General features: G+C 40.5%; 1 protein-coding gene across 3 annotated transcripts in view; it reads left to right on the top strand.

Moving 5' to 3' along the window:
• ANKFY1 (ankyrin repeat and FYVE domain containing 1) overlaps window positions 1-13,892 on the top strand; it is a 34,511-nt gene that overhangs the window by 16,186 nt on the left and 4,433 nt on the right. For all 3 annotated transcript variants that reach the window (XM_054847745.1, XM_054847747.1, XM_054847746.1), the window contains 17 exons: window positions 57-261; window positions 1,046-1,114; window positions 1,826-2,025; window positions 2,455-2,552; window positions 2,952-3,174; window positions 4,128-4,226; window positions 5,463-5,616; window positions 6,564-6,732; window positions 7,931-8,049; window positions 8,389-8,545; window positions 9,482-9,682; window positions 10,757-10,933; window positions 11,361-11,508; window positions 11,769-11,859; window positions 12,178-12,302; window positions 12,521-12,667; window positions 13,131-13,221. In XM_054847745.1, coding sequence (XP_054703720.1) covers window positions 57-261; window positions 1,046-1,114; window positions 1,826-2,025; window positions 2,455-2,552; window positions 2,952-3,174; window positions 4,128-4,226; window positions 5,463-5,616; window positions 6,564-6,732; window positions 7,931-8,049; window positions 8,389-8,545; window positions 9,482-9,682; window positions 10,757-10,933; window positions 11,361-11,508; window positions 11,769-11,859; window positions 12,178-12,302; window positions 12,521-12,667; window positions 13,131-13,221 — 2,473 coding nt within the window. The remainder of the gene's footprint in view (window positions 1-56; window positions 262-1,045; window positions 1,115-1,825; window positions 2,026-2,454; window positions 2,553-2,951; window positions 3,175-4,127; window positions 4,227-5,462; window positions 5,617-6,563; window positions 6,733-7,930; window positions 8,050-8,388; window positions 8,546-9,481; window positions 9,683-10,756; window positions 10,934-11,360; window positions 11,509-11,768; window positions 11,860-12,177; window positions 12,303-12,520; window positions 12,668-13,130; window positions 13,222-13,892) is intronic.

Genomic DNA, 13,892 nt, shown 5'->3' with positions numbered 1-13,892 from the left:
ATAAGGTATATAGGGTTCCAGTGTGTCATAAATAACCTTATTTTGCTTCACAAAAGGAGATAAATTTGCTGCAAACTTTCTCATTAAAAATGGTGCCCGTGTGAATGCTGCTACACTGGGAGACCAGGAGACTCCTCTGCACCTCGTGGCGTCATACAGTCCCAAGAAGCATTTGCCAGATGTCATGGCAGAGATGGCACAGATAGCAGAGTCCCTCTTACAGGCAGGAGCCAATCCAAATATGCAGGACAGCAAAGGAAGGTAAATACTGGGTGAGGTAAAGTCTGCTACTGGTTTAACAGATAATACTGTAGTGATTAGATGCAGCCCACTAATAATCTGCTCAGGTCTGTCAGCAAAGCACAGGTGATACTGGAAGCAGGAAAGGTGAACTCATTCATCCAGCTTGAGACCTGTGGATAGCACTCAAAGCAGAAAGCTGTGCAGGCTGAACGGTACCCTGTCATGACTAATTAAACATAGCCCAGCTATAGAAAGCTGGGGTGAGTTGATTGTGTTGGAACACATGGCACACAATTAATTTGCCTTTATGGAATCACTGAACAGTAAAGCAAGTGAATTAAGGTGACAGTAGTATTCCTGAAAGGTACTTCTCTTTGAGGCTGTCACTGAAACTGAAATTATCTGAAAAAGCCAGTATCTGCAGTGTGTTTATCTGGAGTGTAGGACCTGTAAACTGCTTTACAGGTTAATTTGGGCTGGCAAACAAGTACATAAAGTGATATAGAAGACTTGGAGTATATCAGCTACTCAGTTCTAAAAGGTCAAGTTCTTGTGCTTTTTCCTTGAAGATTAGCTCTTACATTAGTGTAAATTTAGAGTTGCTTACTACTAAATTAATTAGAATCATGTCCACTAAAAGTGTAGATTGTTCTCTTCCCGCCCCCCAAGATGTGCTTGTGCTGTTCTGAAAGCAGAGACCAAAGTTAACCCCATAAATATGTAGGGGCATGTTGGTGACAGTGGACAAAATCTTAAGCATGTCACGTATTACTAATGTAACTGTACTTTGCTCCAATTGCAGGACACCACTACATGTGTCAATTGTGGTCAGGAATGAACCTGTATTCAGTCAGCTTCTCCAGTGCAAAAAGTAAGTCTCGCTTATATGTAAAATACACTGAGGTTACCTTGTACAGTGAAGATACAAAAACTGGTTTAATGACTCTTCTATGCCTTTTTGCCTTATTATAAGGCTAGCAATAGGCTTGGGATGCAAAAGTGTATAACTTAAGATGCCAGAACAATGCCAGAAGCCAAGTAAGTTTTTGCCCAACTGTAAAGAGAAAGCAAAGTGCATCTCAGCAATTTTTAAAGAGGGCTAGGAGAAATAATGTAGCAATAACTTCATTTGTAGTGCTGCTAAAAGGAGCAATAAGAGTCTTAAAATTGAGCTCAACGTGGGTTCTGCTTAAAGCTAATACAGGTGACTTCTTAGGGTGATGAAGCAGAATATTTCATTTGAGTTGGTTTCTCTGTAGTTGAATTTGCAGTTCTTGTGTACAATCTACTCAAATACCAGAGGATTTGCCTCTTTGTTATATTTAGTGGGAGCCTGAATCTACCAGGGCCACACTTCTAGGAGCAACAAGCTTAAATCCAGTAGTCACTAAAAGATGTCTTGCTTCAGAGTATTCACAAATTCTCTGAAGTAACTGGCACTACAGTAGTCTTCTTGGCAAGCAAAAGTTGTCAGTGAGGTATTAGTTAAACTAGTACAGCTGTTCAGACACTTGAAATTTAAGCTGCATGGGGGAACCACTTTTTAAGATATAAATTGGGGAACATTAACTCTTATTTTCAGGCTAGACTTGGAGCTGAAGGATCATGAAGGAAGCACAGCTTTGTGGCTTGCAGTTCAGTATATCACTGTATCGTCTGATCAGTCTGTAAACCCTTTTGAGGATGCACCTGTTGTAAATGGAACCTCATTTGATGAGAACAGTTTTGCAGCAAGGTTGATCCAACGAGGCAGCAATACAGATGCTCCAGACACAGTAACAGGTAAAATAGAGGTTTGTATTTCTGTGTAGGTGGAAGGCTCGTAAGTTAATTGCTTAATGCTAATTGCACTCTGAGGAGCCGAATGAGGTATCAACAGTATTTGCTGTGTAATAAATGGTAGGTGGTAGTAGCTTTACCCAGAGCTGGAACACTGACAGGTCCCAAGCTGAGCCTGACTTGCAGGAAGTGACAGAAAATCTGGAGTCTTTGCCAGGTCCTAACATCCCCTTTACAGTTTTGGAACATGTAATTGCTAAGTGGTAGTGCATGTGACAGTCCAGCATTGCAGCGAGGCAACTAGTAGGTAGAACTTTCCTTGTTGGTTTCAAATTTTAATGCTGTAAGGTAGTGGGAAAGGTGCTAGCACACTTACTAGTATCGAAGTGTGGTTGGAATAGCACTCTAACAGTGTTCCTGGCTTTTCTTTAGGAAACTGCTTGCTTCAGAGGGCAGCTGGTGCAGGAAATGAGGCAGCTTCTCTCTTCCTAGCAACTCATGGAGCAAAAGTCAACCACCAAAACAAATGGGTAAAAGCAGAAACTTATAGACTATAGTCTGAAAGTTTCCTTATCTCAGAAATAAGATAGCTGAGATCTCTTGTTGCTAACCATAGCTTAAAGCAAGTTTGGACACCTGCTGAGCCTTTTACATGCTTCAGATACTTACTAGTGATCAGACAACTGTTGCATTCTCATGGCACTGTTCTTAAAGCATCACCAGTTGTTAACATGCTTTTAACACTTCCCTCAGTGCCTGTGTAATAAGCCGTTAATATAGCCTAACTCGCATAGCTTGAAAAGTTCTAAGGAGCTTCAACTACTAGAACATAAGCTCTTCAGACCAATTGTGGGCGTAGTAGTTTAAAAGCTACTTATTTTCTGGGTTTCATGTCTCAAGCTGTTAACTCAGTACTCTGTTTACTAAAGGGAGAAACACCACTGCATACAGCCTGTAGGCATGGCCTAGCAAACCTGACAGCAGAACTTCTGCAACAAGGAGCCAACCCAAACATCCAGACAGCAGAAGCAGTGCTGGGTCAGAAGGATATGTCTTCTCCAACAGCAGAGAATGTTCATCTGCAAACTCCCCTTCACATGGCTATTGCTTACAATCACCCAGATGTGGTGTCAGTCATCCTGGAACAAAAAGGTAAGCTTTTTCTGGTTCAGGCTGTATTGATGCTGTAGTAGATCAGTGTGTCAAGATGGCATCTAAAATGTGTTTTGACAAACCACTAATAAAGCATGTGTTCCTTTAAACATTGAAGTAGAGCTATTAGTATGACTGGCTGAACATAGTCTTAAACTGAAATCATCTGCTTGTTAAGACTAGAAAACTAATTTGGCCATAAATCTTTCTAAATTCTCCACTGTAGATAATGGACTTGAACGCTTAGCCCCAGGTTGTTTTCTAGCTGTACAACAGATCCTTTTTCTCTCCCTGTCAAAGCATTTGGTTCAGGTAAATGCTGGAATCAAATATGGGTAAAGGCATCTTTCTGTGGTGAGACTTCTGCCTCCCTCATCTTCAGTAAGAAGATTTTGTACAGAGTAATGCTAGTATTGTAGCAGAATTGAGACTTGAGTACTGAAATACTAGCAGATGACAGTTTACTAAATGCTACTAGTTCAGCTTCTCCTTTCTAGGAGCAGGAAGGGAGTTCAACAGGCGAAGCAAGGCCTATTTTGCCTCCTGCCATAAGTAGCATTTAGAGAGAGTAGGTGAATTGGGGAGAATATCCTCCATCCCAGGGAGCTGAGAAGGAGGGAGCTGCCACTGTCTTGTAGTACAGCCTCCACTCCTCGTTCTCAGAGCTTTATATAGGCCACTCTATTTGGAAATGGAGGTAGTAGGGAGCAGGTTAAGCCTCTTCACCTAAAAAGTTGAATGTTTAAGTATTAAGAGTAGGCAGTAGTGGTAATACTACCCAAATCCTAAGCAGCATCGCATTTGGGAACCTGAAGGTATCTTGCTCAGATCTCTCAAACTGACTGCTAAAGCAACAGCCTACTTCAAAATGTGACGTTGCTACTCCTGCAGCTTTCAATGTGCAACTGCAGGTCAAGTATCAGAATACTCTAATTCCTTACACTTTTCTCTAGCTAATGCTCTTCATGCTACCAACAACTTGCAAATTATTCCTGACTTCAGTCTAAAGGACTCGAGAGACCAGACTGTGCTGGGATTGGCTCTTTGGACAGGTATGTGCCTTCAAAACAAGATGAGAATTTACAAAGATATGGAAGCTATGATGTAAGATTTTTAAGGAAAAATAGCAGGTGTGTGCTCATGTCCTGGCTTGTGCTGCTAGTGAGAAGCTGTCAAGGAGAGCTTTAGATGATTCTTCAGCTTCTAAAACTGAATGTTCATATTTGACTTGCTGATAGATTTCTAGCCCTACAGCTTCCCTCATTTACTAGCAGATAGCCTGGAGCTTCTTGCCCACAACTGTACTTGCAGTTCTGTGGAATTGTTCCACTGAACTCCCTGGTAGTTTTCATGTCCAATCACCATATTGTCTCTTCATGGTTAGCTCTGTTCTAGCTGCTGGTTAATACTGTAATGCTGATCTTTACAAAGGGAAGATGAGCTACTTTAAGTAGCTACTAAGGGGAATGAAACTTGAAATACTGATTCATCAGATGCATTATTGTCTGAAATGTGGAGGAAAACTAGATTTTTTTTTGTGTGTAGCCAAGTGACATTTCAACAGTATCAGGACATCAGAAGAAAGAGGTGTGGTCACTGCTGAATCAATTTAAGTATGGTCTTACTGAGCTGGAAACAGCAGCAGTATGGGGGATGACTATTCATACTGTGGACTTAAGAGATGAGGCAGAATGCTTAGTGATGTTGCTCTGTACACGAGTGCTAGATGTCATCCATATGTAACAGACATCTTTACACTCCAGGTTTTTCACTTTACTCTTCAACGAAAGGAAACAAAACTGTAGCTTTCTCCCTACCATTGTTCTTATCTGCTTCTGAGATAAAGGAGGGGGAACTAAGCTAAACACTAATACAGTAATACTTATGGGAATAGCTTAGGAATGTAATACCAAAGTTAATGTTTGGACAAAAGTCTGAAGTGATAGGAAAGATTAGGCTAGGTATGGTTAAGGAGAACCCTACTAAATTAAGGCTGGCAGAACTAATGGGAAAACTCTGCTGTATACAAGACCATATCTTAGTCTTTGAGCAAAATGAAAAGGACTCAGTAATTAATATTCAGTAAGTCTGTAAATGAATATTCAGGCTTGGTAGAGCTGTCAGTTGGTTTAGCTCATGTATGTACATTTTAATAGGCTCTAGCATTGATTCAGTGCATCCCTTCCTGTAATTACTGAAAATTAAAAGCTTGAAGCTGTATTTATTAATCTTCAGTGTGTCTGTTTTATAGAACCAAAGGTAAATACTAATGAGCTGTAACTCTTTAGGCATGCACACGATAGCAGCTCAGCTGCTTGGTTCTGGGGCGTCCATCAATGATACAATGTCAGATGGACAGACTCTACTACATATGGCCATACAGAGACAAGACAGTAAGAGTGCACTCTTCTTGCTGGAACATCAGGCAGATATAAATGTCAGGTAAGATCTTAACTGATACAGCACTCAATTCGATATGTATTTAGGAGCAGGTAGCGATGACTGCCTTTGTATAATGGCTTGAAGTTGATTTGAAATCATGATTTGTGCATAGTTATGCATTTGGTGCTTTTTATGGCGCTAGTTATGGCTGAGGGGTTACAGATGTGAACTTGCACCTACATATAGCTCCGGTGGTCAGTACCTCCTCTTGAGGCTGCAAAGGGAGCTGCCACTTAATTCTAGGTAGAACAGAATCCTCTGTAACACTCTCAAGTATTAGAGATATGGTACTGAACTTATGTAGTCTCATCTATTTGCCAGTTTGTTGGAGCTGTATGTTTTCTACCATCTAAACTAATTAGATGTAGGTCCAGCAACAAGATTTCAATAGAACTTGCCTCCTGAGTATCCTCCTAGACAAATTGATATTAAACTGAATGAAACACTTACCTGCTTACATGACTGACAGGCTGTCTTTTGAAATTTGGTGAGCTGTACTATAATGAATGTCGTGGGTAAAAACTGCCTAATATTGCTGTTCTAACTTCAGGTTTTTAACAGTTGGTATTTCTGGCTGTTGCTTGAAGTGTTACCACAGTGCAGACAAAACTATTTGCTTCTGTGGCAGTAGGCTTGCTCTGAAGGAACTCTGTTCAAATAATGGCTGCTCTTAAGGCAGCGATGGTGACTCTGAGCTAAGAACGCTAATGTTCTTTTCAAACTTAAGAAATCAATCACTTATACCCCTGCCCCTGCTTTGGTAGTAAACTACGTAGCTGTGATGAAAAACTAATATGGTGCATTTGCCTGGCTGTGGAGATATGGTCTTAGCACAGCAAAAATACACACGTGAGGACATAATTCCTGGCTTTGCAAATAAACTACTGTAACACGAGGCCTAAGGTTATAATGTAGTAGTAACACACTTCAAACTGTACCTGTTACAGAACACAGGATGGAGAGACTGCCTTACAGCTAGCCATAAAAAACCAGCTCCCTCTTGTGGTTGATGCTATTTGTACCAGGGGAGCTGACATGTCTGTGCCAGATGAGAAAGGAAATCCTCCTTTGTGGCTTGCCTTAGAAAATAACCTGGAAGATATTGCATCAACTCTGGTAAGGCTGTCAGTTGACTTAATTTAGTCTCACTTTTGTGCATCTTGCTAGCTGCAGAGGGCTCATCAGCAAAACCAAACTCAATGCATGAAAAGAACAGAGTAGTCCTATACCACTATTTAACTTCTAGAGGTTTTTTCACCAGAAGTTCCTTTCCATTGGGAAATCTTTTGTAAATGCTGTAGTCTGCATAGCCAAATATCTTTCAGCCACTGTAATAAAAGTATAGAATATGCTCTCTGGATTCCCGATTCTGGAAAGACAGACATCTAAAAACATCAGTCTGTAGCATACCAGACTTGTGTAATGATCAGCTTCCTGACTAAAACTGAACACCCATATGTATGTTTTATATGTCCTGGTTTTTGTTGCATCTTAAAATTCCATGAAGGCGGCCTTTAAATAGTCTTAGTAATAGATATAAGCCTTTACTTTCAGGCATAGGTGATCCAGCAGGAGACTTCTTAGGAGATGCAAGTAGACCTCCTTACTTCTTCATAAGGAAGTCACTTGAAAGCTTTGTCTCTGATATCCAGTTATCGTCTGCTGGAGACAACTACTTAAAAGCTACGCTGATGAGCTGAGAATTACATCTCGTAACTGTACTTGACCATTTGTGCTGGTATTGAATAAGAATCTTCATGGGGTCAGCACTGAAACTACTCGCGTATAAACATTGTAAATAGCTTGTAAAGAGGAGTGGAACAAGTCTTAAGTGCCACATTGCTCAAGTAAGTAGTTCTGTAGTAGAAAAATACAAATATTAAGTTTTTTCCAGGAACTGTATTGCTATCTCTGGTGAGCTGAATGTATAGGAAAGCGAGTAAATGGGCCAGACCTTCAAAGGCAGTGTCTGCTGATGTTACTTGACTTTAGCTGCTTGTCATTGCTGAAAGTGAGGTAACTGTGACCCAAACTGGCTTAAGACTTGTCTATTTAGAGTATATGAATTGCTAGTAAATACTACCTAATTAAGTATTATGTAGTAGACCAATAAAACATTGGTTTGGAAGACACTACAGTAGCCTCTGGAAATTCAGTGACTGTCACAAGAATAGATTAAGGCATCTCAAATTCTACCTCTATGGAATAATGTTTCAGAAGCATTAGTCAAGGATCATGTAAAGTAGTAGGAGACATCAAAAAAACCCCCAAACAACCAAAACACTTCACTGCCTCATTGTGCTTCTCCTTCCAGGTTAGGCATGGCTGTGATTCAACCTGTTGGGGGTCAGGACCAAGTGGCTGCTTACAAACTCTTCTTCACAGAGCTATTGATGAAAACAGTGAACAAATAGCATGCTTTCTTATTCGCAGGTCAGACTCCCTTCTACAATACAAACCTAGTGTGCATGTACATTTTTTTTCCTGGCATAAATTAATTGAATGCTATTTTGAGCTAGTAACAGGTATATGATTCGTTATGCTGTGGGTGGGTGGCACTTATGGAAGTCTGACTAATCTTAAAGACACATTCTGTTACCTATATTAACATTATGTTCTTGATGACAAGAGTCAAACTAAAACCAAGAACTTCTGCTTATGTAGAATGTGTCAGCAGTTGCTGGGTCAGCTCTTGTAAACTCTTTTCTGACCCTTGTTTGAAACAGTGTAAATCTGGATTAAATGTAATAAATTGGCTGTATTGTGTTTTAGTGGTTGTGATGTGAACAGTCCCAGAAAGCCAGGCCCAAATGGAGAAGGAGAAGAGGAAGCTCATGATGGACAGACACCCCTACACTTGGCAGCCTGCTGGGGTCTAGAAGAGGTGATCCAGTGCCTTTTGGAGTTTGGTGCCAATGTCAATGCTCAGGTATGTCGAGAAATTGTGCAGTTTCTTTCGAAGTTGATTCTTTGCTTCTAATGTAATGAAAACTTCCCTCTCAGTTTGTGTATTTTGCTTGGTAGGAAAAAAATCCTTCTATTATGAATGGCTGCAGTTCTACTTTTTCCTTTCCCTTGTTGCCAGATCTAGCATTTATCTGCCAATATGATGGGTTAATTCAGGAAGGAAAAAAATGATACAGGAAACTTCTTACAGTGTTAGTTCTCTGATGTAATGATTGGAATTCAACTCTTCTGTCCCTAGTGTGAATTAAAGGCAGGAGTAGGGCTGTATTCTGCTGCAGTTAATCATTAGATCTGCTAGAGTGTAAAACTCCAGAATACTCTACTCTGTTAGTATGTTTGGGAAGTGTCTTCTGTTAACTGAGTAAAATGAAGTGATGTAAGTATGAGTTACGCTTCATATCTGATTACACAGTAATCCTTAAACAGAAGCTTGACAAATTACAACAAAAGAAATGAATGCATAACCTTTTTTAGGTCCTGATGCTATTGAAAGTGACATCAAAATGAATGACAGAACCCAGTCACAGAGCAGCCATGGCTGTGAACTGCTGCTTGATACAGACAAGTGATTAAACGCTGTATTTGAATTTGCCAGACTTAAGTTTGAATGCTCATCTCTGCCCCCAAAATGTCTGAACTACATGGGAAATGTTACTCTGAGCTACTTAAATGGCTATATAGCACAGGATCGAGGTCAGCCTATTTGGAGAAACAAATACCAATTTGTTTCACTTACACTGTGGATTTGAGCTCCCACTGCAATGGTTTGGTGTCCTAGCTGAAGGCAGCTGGGTGTGCTGCAGAACTAAACTAATAAGTTGCCTTGACTTTTCAGAATGAAGGAAGGGTTCGTGTATTAATGAATCTTCATATAACAAACTTCCTGGTTTCCTTCTAGGATGCAGAAGGAAGAACTCCAATCCATGTTGCCATTAGCAACCAACATAATGTTATCATTCAGCTTATGATTTCACATCCAGATATTAAGCTAAATGTACGTGACAGACAAGGAATGACTCCCTTTGCATGTGCTATGACGTATAAAAATAACAAAGCGGCTGAAGCAATTTTGAAGAGGGAACCCGGAGCTGCTGAACAGGTAAGCTTGGAGTATTCAAAGCATGCTGCTCTTCTTACTGCAGTAGTTCGTGTTAACAGGTGTTCCACAAGCAAATTCTGCTTTATCCTTTTGTGGCTTTACATGCAATGACACTTGCCACATGCCAGTCTTTTGTAGCAGGATTTATTAGGAAACTGTAGGTGTATACATGATATGTGTGAGTAAGAACATCAAGGGTTAGTGTCTCATCAGACTATCTCACCTTGTCAGTACTAAATTGAGGAATGGGAATATGTGTGTATACATAAGGAGGAAGTTCTAACTACTCTTGTCTTGTGCTGGACTAGTACAAAAATAATCTATTACCTAGCTCTCCTAAAGCCATCCAAGATAGAAAGCCTGACCTAAAATAACTGAATAATAGATGTTATGCTGCACTGCTGAACCATAAAACCTCCAACTGTATCTTCAGGCTTCTGGTGTGACACTTCAGGCAGCTGTTCAGGAGTTTCTTCCTACCCTATGTAAGTGTAATTACTAGTAAAGTATTTGAGTGCTTAGTGAGCTCTTGTAATATGTTTAAAACATGGTTACAAATACAGCCAGTTCTAAATATGCTTTAACATCAGTTTCAAGGCAAAGATGAGCAACAACATGCACTTGGTATTAAGCCAAAAAAATGAATACACTTTGCATCAGGGTGGCAGGATTGCATGTTGCTTCTGCAGTGTTAACTGCCAGAGTGGCTCAAGCTTGTTTCATTTAACTGAGTTTATCATTACCTGCTGCTCAGTACTTACTACAACAGCTGTTAACCTTTTGTCTGTCATAATACTCTCCAGTGTGTGGTCAAGAAATGACAAGGTTATAAAGTAGAAATCAAGTAGTCTGAAGTAGACCAGAGTGAGTAGTTGTGACTGATAAGTTCTCAGTTTAGAGACTTTGATAGATGTGACTATCACATAATGTCAGGCAGTGAAAGGAACGAGGCTCTACAGTTCACCTCAAGTAAAGGGAGCAAGTACCTCTTGGTGAAAAATATGTCCTACTACACAACAACTTACTGCTTTACAGAAATAATGGATTTCATTTCATGTGTCCTTTCTGCCACAGGTTGATAATAAAGGTCGGAATTTCCTCCATGTAGCTGTTCAGAACTCAGACATTGAGAGTGTGCTGTTCCTGATAAGTGTACAGGCTAATGTAAACTCTCGGGTCCAGGATGCCTCCAAACTAACACCTCTCCACCTGGCTGTACAAGCTGGCTCAGAGATCATTGTGCGTAATCTGGTATGTACCGGAGAGTCATTTTCCCACTACTTAAAAATGCACGTTCCGCCTTAATGCGTGCTGGCTGTAGGCTGGAGAAGTCAGTTGAAGGTGACACCACTTTTCCTGAAACAGACTTGCATAAAGTTGCCTTTGCTTGTACTGCTAGCTGAGCTGCCTCTGTAGCCTTTGTATGAGCCCGTTAGATTTGCAGCAATCACCAGGTAGCGTGGCTCAGTTTAAAGGAAGAACCTTACCTTGTGCTTTCTGCAGATTTGAATACGAACCCAAGTTGCAGCACCTCAGTAATGATAGCATTTTATATATGCTGGAAGCCTAGAAGTATCTCTGTACAGTGGAGTATTGTGTGCTTTATTCACAGAAACAAATTGTTGGCTAATAGCACTGAAAAAAATCTTTGAACATATTCCTTCTTGCATCTTGACAGCTGCTTGCAGGTGCCCAAGTGAATGAACTGACTAAGCATCGTCAGACTGCTCTTCACTTAGCAGCCCAGCAAGATTTGCCTACAATTTGTTCAGTCCTTCTGGAGAATGGAGTAGACTTTGCAGCTGTAGATGAAAATGGAAATAATGGTAAACTTCTGAAGTTCTACAAGTAGATGTAAACACTTCAGTAGGTCTGTTAATAATAGTATCTCCTAGTGGTGGAGACAGCCCACTGAATGGGCTCTTTCTTCAAAGATGAAAAAGAATGGAAGTCCAGGAAATCAAAGCTGGTAGAAGGAGTTTTGGAGAGGGAAGGTGGGCGGAGTGGGAGTGTTTATTTTTATCAGGCTGTAATTATTGCTGACATTAACTACTTCATGTTCTGAAGCTTCTCTTTTACTTTTCAGCTCTTCATCTGGCAGTGATGCATGGCCGTCTAAACAATATCCGGGTCCTCCTCACAGAGTGCAATGTAGATGCAGAAGCCTTTAACATTAGGTAATATTAACAGACTAAAAGAACTGCAATGTAGTGTATGTGTTGGTATGATTAGATTAAAAAACCCAAAGATTTGGCTTGGATTATAGTATTTCTACACTAATTTTACACTGAAGGCTGCGGAGCATGCTGTATCTAATTGTGTGGAAATTATGTATACCAAGAAAAGGAACCTAAAGTATGCAGTGGTGGTTGATGTACTGAGTGCGTTTGGTTCAGACTTAAAAAATGCTGCACCGAACTTGAAAACAAGGAGAGTTGGATGAGTAACTGTAGTAGCAAGCAGACTTTGATCAGGATAACAAACTTTTTCCCCAGAGGCCAGTCACCAATGCATATTTTGGGACAATATGGGAAAGATAATGCAGCAGCCATCTGTGACCTCTTCTTGGAGTGTATGCCAGAGTACCCTCTAGACAAACCTGATGCTGAAGGAAACACAGGTAGGTGAGATTTAACAGCTATTAAACTTGAAAGTTACTCAAGTCATAGTAGTGGTATGTTGCTTTTAAAGCTGCAATAATTGGCAGTAGTACATTAAATACAGTAAGATGCAAGTGTTACACTCAGTCCAGAGTAGGATCTTCAGTTCTTTTAAGCTTCAGTGTAACACAGACCTACCACTCTGTTAGCAGGGAAGTGTCTGGCTTTTATTTTTCAGTGCTCCTGTTGGCTTACATGAAGGGAAACGCTAACTTGTGTCGTGCAATAGTGAGAGCTGGGGCTCGTCTTGGAGTTAACAATAATCAAGGAGTCAATATCTTCAACTACCAGGTTGCTACAAAACAGCTTCTCTTTAGACTGCTGGGTAAGTACTACTTGCTACAGGTGGAAAGTGTTTTTAGCTTATGCTTCTGAGATCCTTTTGGTGAAGGAAAGAAGTCTGGACATCTGACTTAAATGACAGTAATTCCAGAGGGGCTGAACTTGTGATTATTCTACTACTTTAAGTGAGGGGTAGAAATACTAACTTTTCTCATGATCAACTGAAAAGTTGCCCAATGCAGACCTGTCAGACTTTAAGATTACTCTTTCTGGAAGGACAGACATGTAGGTTCCTGGCTAGTGTCATAGTCTAATGCAGCTTAAAACTTAGATACTGCTTTTCAACTTTGTGCTGTGTAGTCACTGTGGCCTACAAACAAGACCACAGCTACTCCATGAGTAGTTAAATACTGGGTGCAACCTAAAACTTAAAGCCTCCTTAATGTTACAGTGCACTCAGGAAGTGTCTGAGCCCATTTTTGCCTTTACACTTTTGCTTCTAACAGATATGCTGACAAAAGAACCTCCCTGGTGTGATGGCTCCAACTGCTATGAATGCACTGCCAAATTTGGAGTCACGACAAGAAAGCATCACTGGTAATATGACACATCTTGCTGTGCTTACAAGGAAACAGATTCTGCTTCTAAATGTAGCTAGGCTTGTTCCTTCTAGTGGTTTAGGAAAGCTCCATGTTAACATAGGTGTATAACCAGTAATCTAGCTGAAACATTCCACCCTGTCCTAGTTGTTTGATCAGTAACTTGTAGTCTGACTAAAATCCTATCTTAAGCACTTTATGCACTTAATATTCTGATTTGTTGGAAATGAGAAATCATGTCAAAGTGCCAGTAGTGAAACAGAGGATTTAGATGCCTGCTTTCAGTAGTGGGGCTGATGTGCTCTGAAAGGGGTAACAGATTTGGGCAGGCCCTGCCAGCATGGGTTAGGGGTGCCATTTGTAATGTGGAGATGACTGAAGGTGCTGACAGGAGTTGTTCACGTGTAGCCATGCATTGCCTTTTCTTTAACTAGTCTGAACTTGTACAAAATATGCTGGGCTAGATGGAAGTTAAGCTAAGGCTTTTCTCTTGGCACAGGTAAGACTGCCCAGTGTTGCAAAACTTGCACATGCATCCATTGAAGTAGTCCTAGGTGACTGACTTTACAGAAGCAGCATGTGGGTTTTTGGCATTAGTACTCAATTATTACTTGAGAGATAGGAAAAGATACAAGAAAAATGTAGCATTTCAATTGCTACTGTAGCTTT

This window comes from Grus americana, chromosome 19, assembly GCF_028858705.1.
Source record: "Grus americana isolate bGruAme1 chromosome 19, bGruAme1.mat, whole genome shotgun sequence".
Lineage (NCBI taxonomy): Eukaryota > Metazoa > Chordata > Aves > Gruiformes > Gruidae > Grus > Grus americana.
Note: the sequence above shows the minus strand (reverse complement) of the source record. Positions and strands in the feature narration are given on the sequence as shown.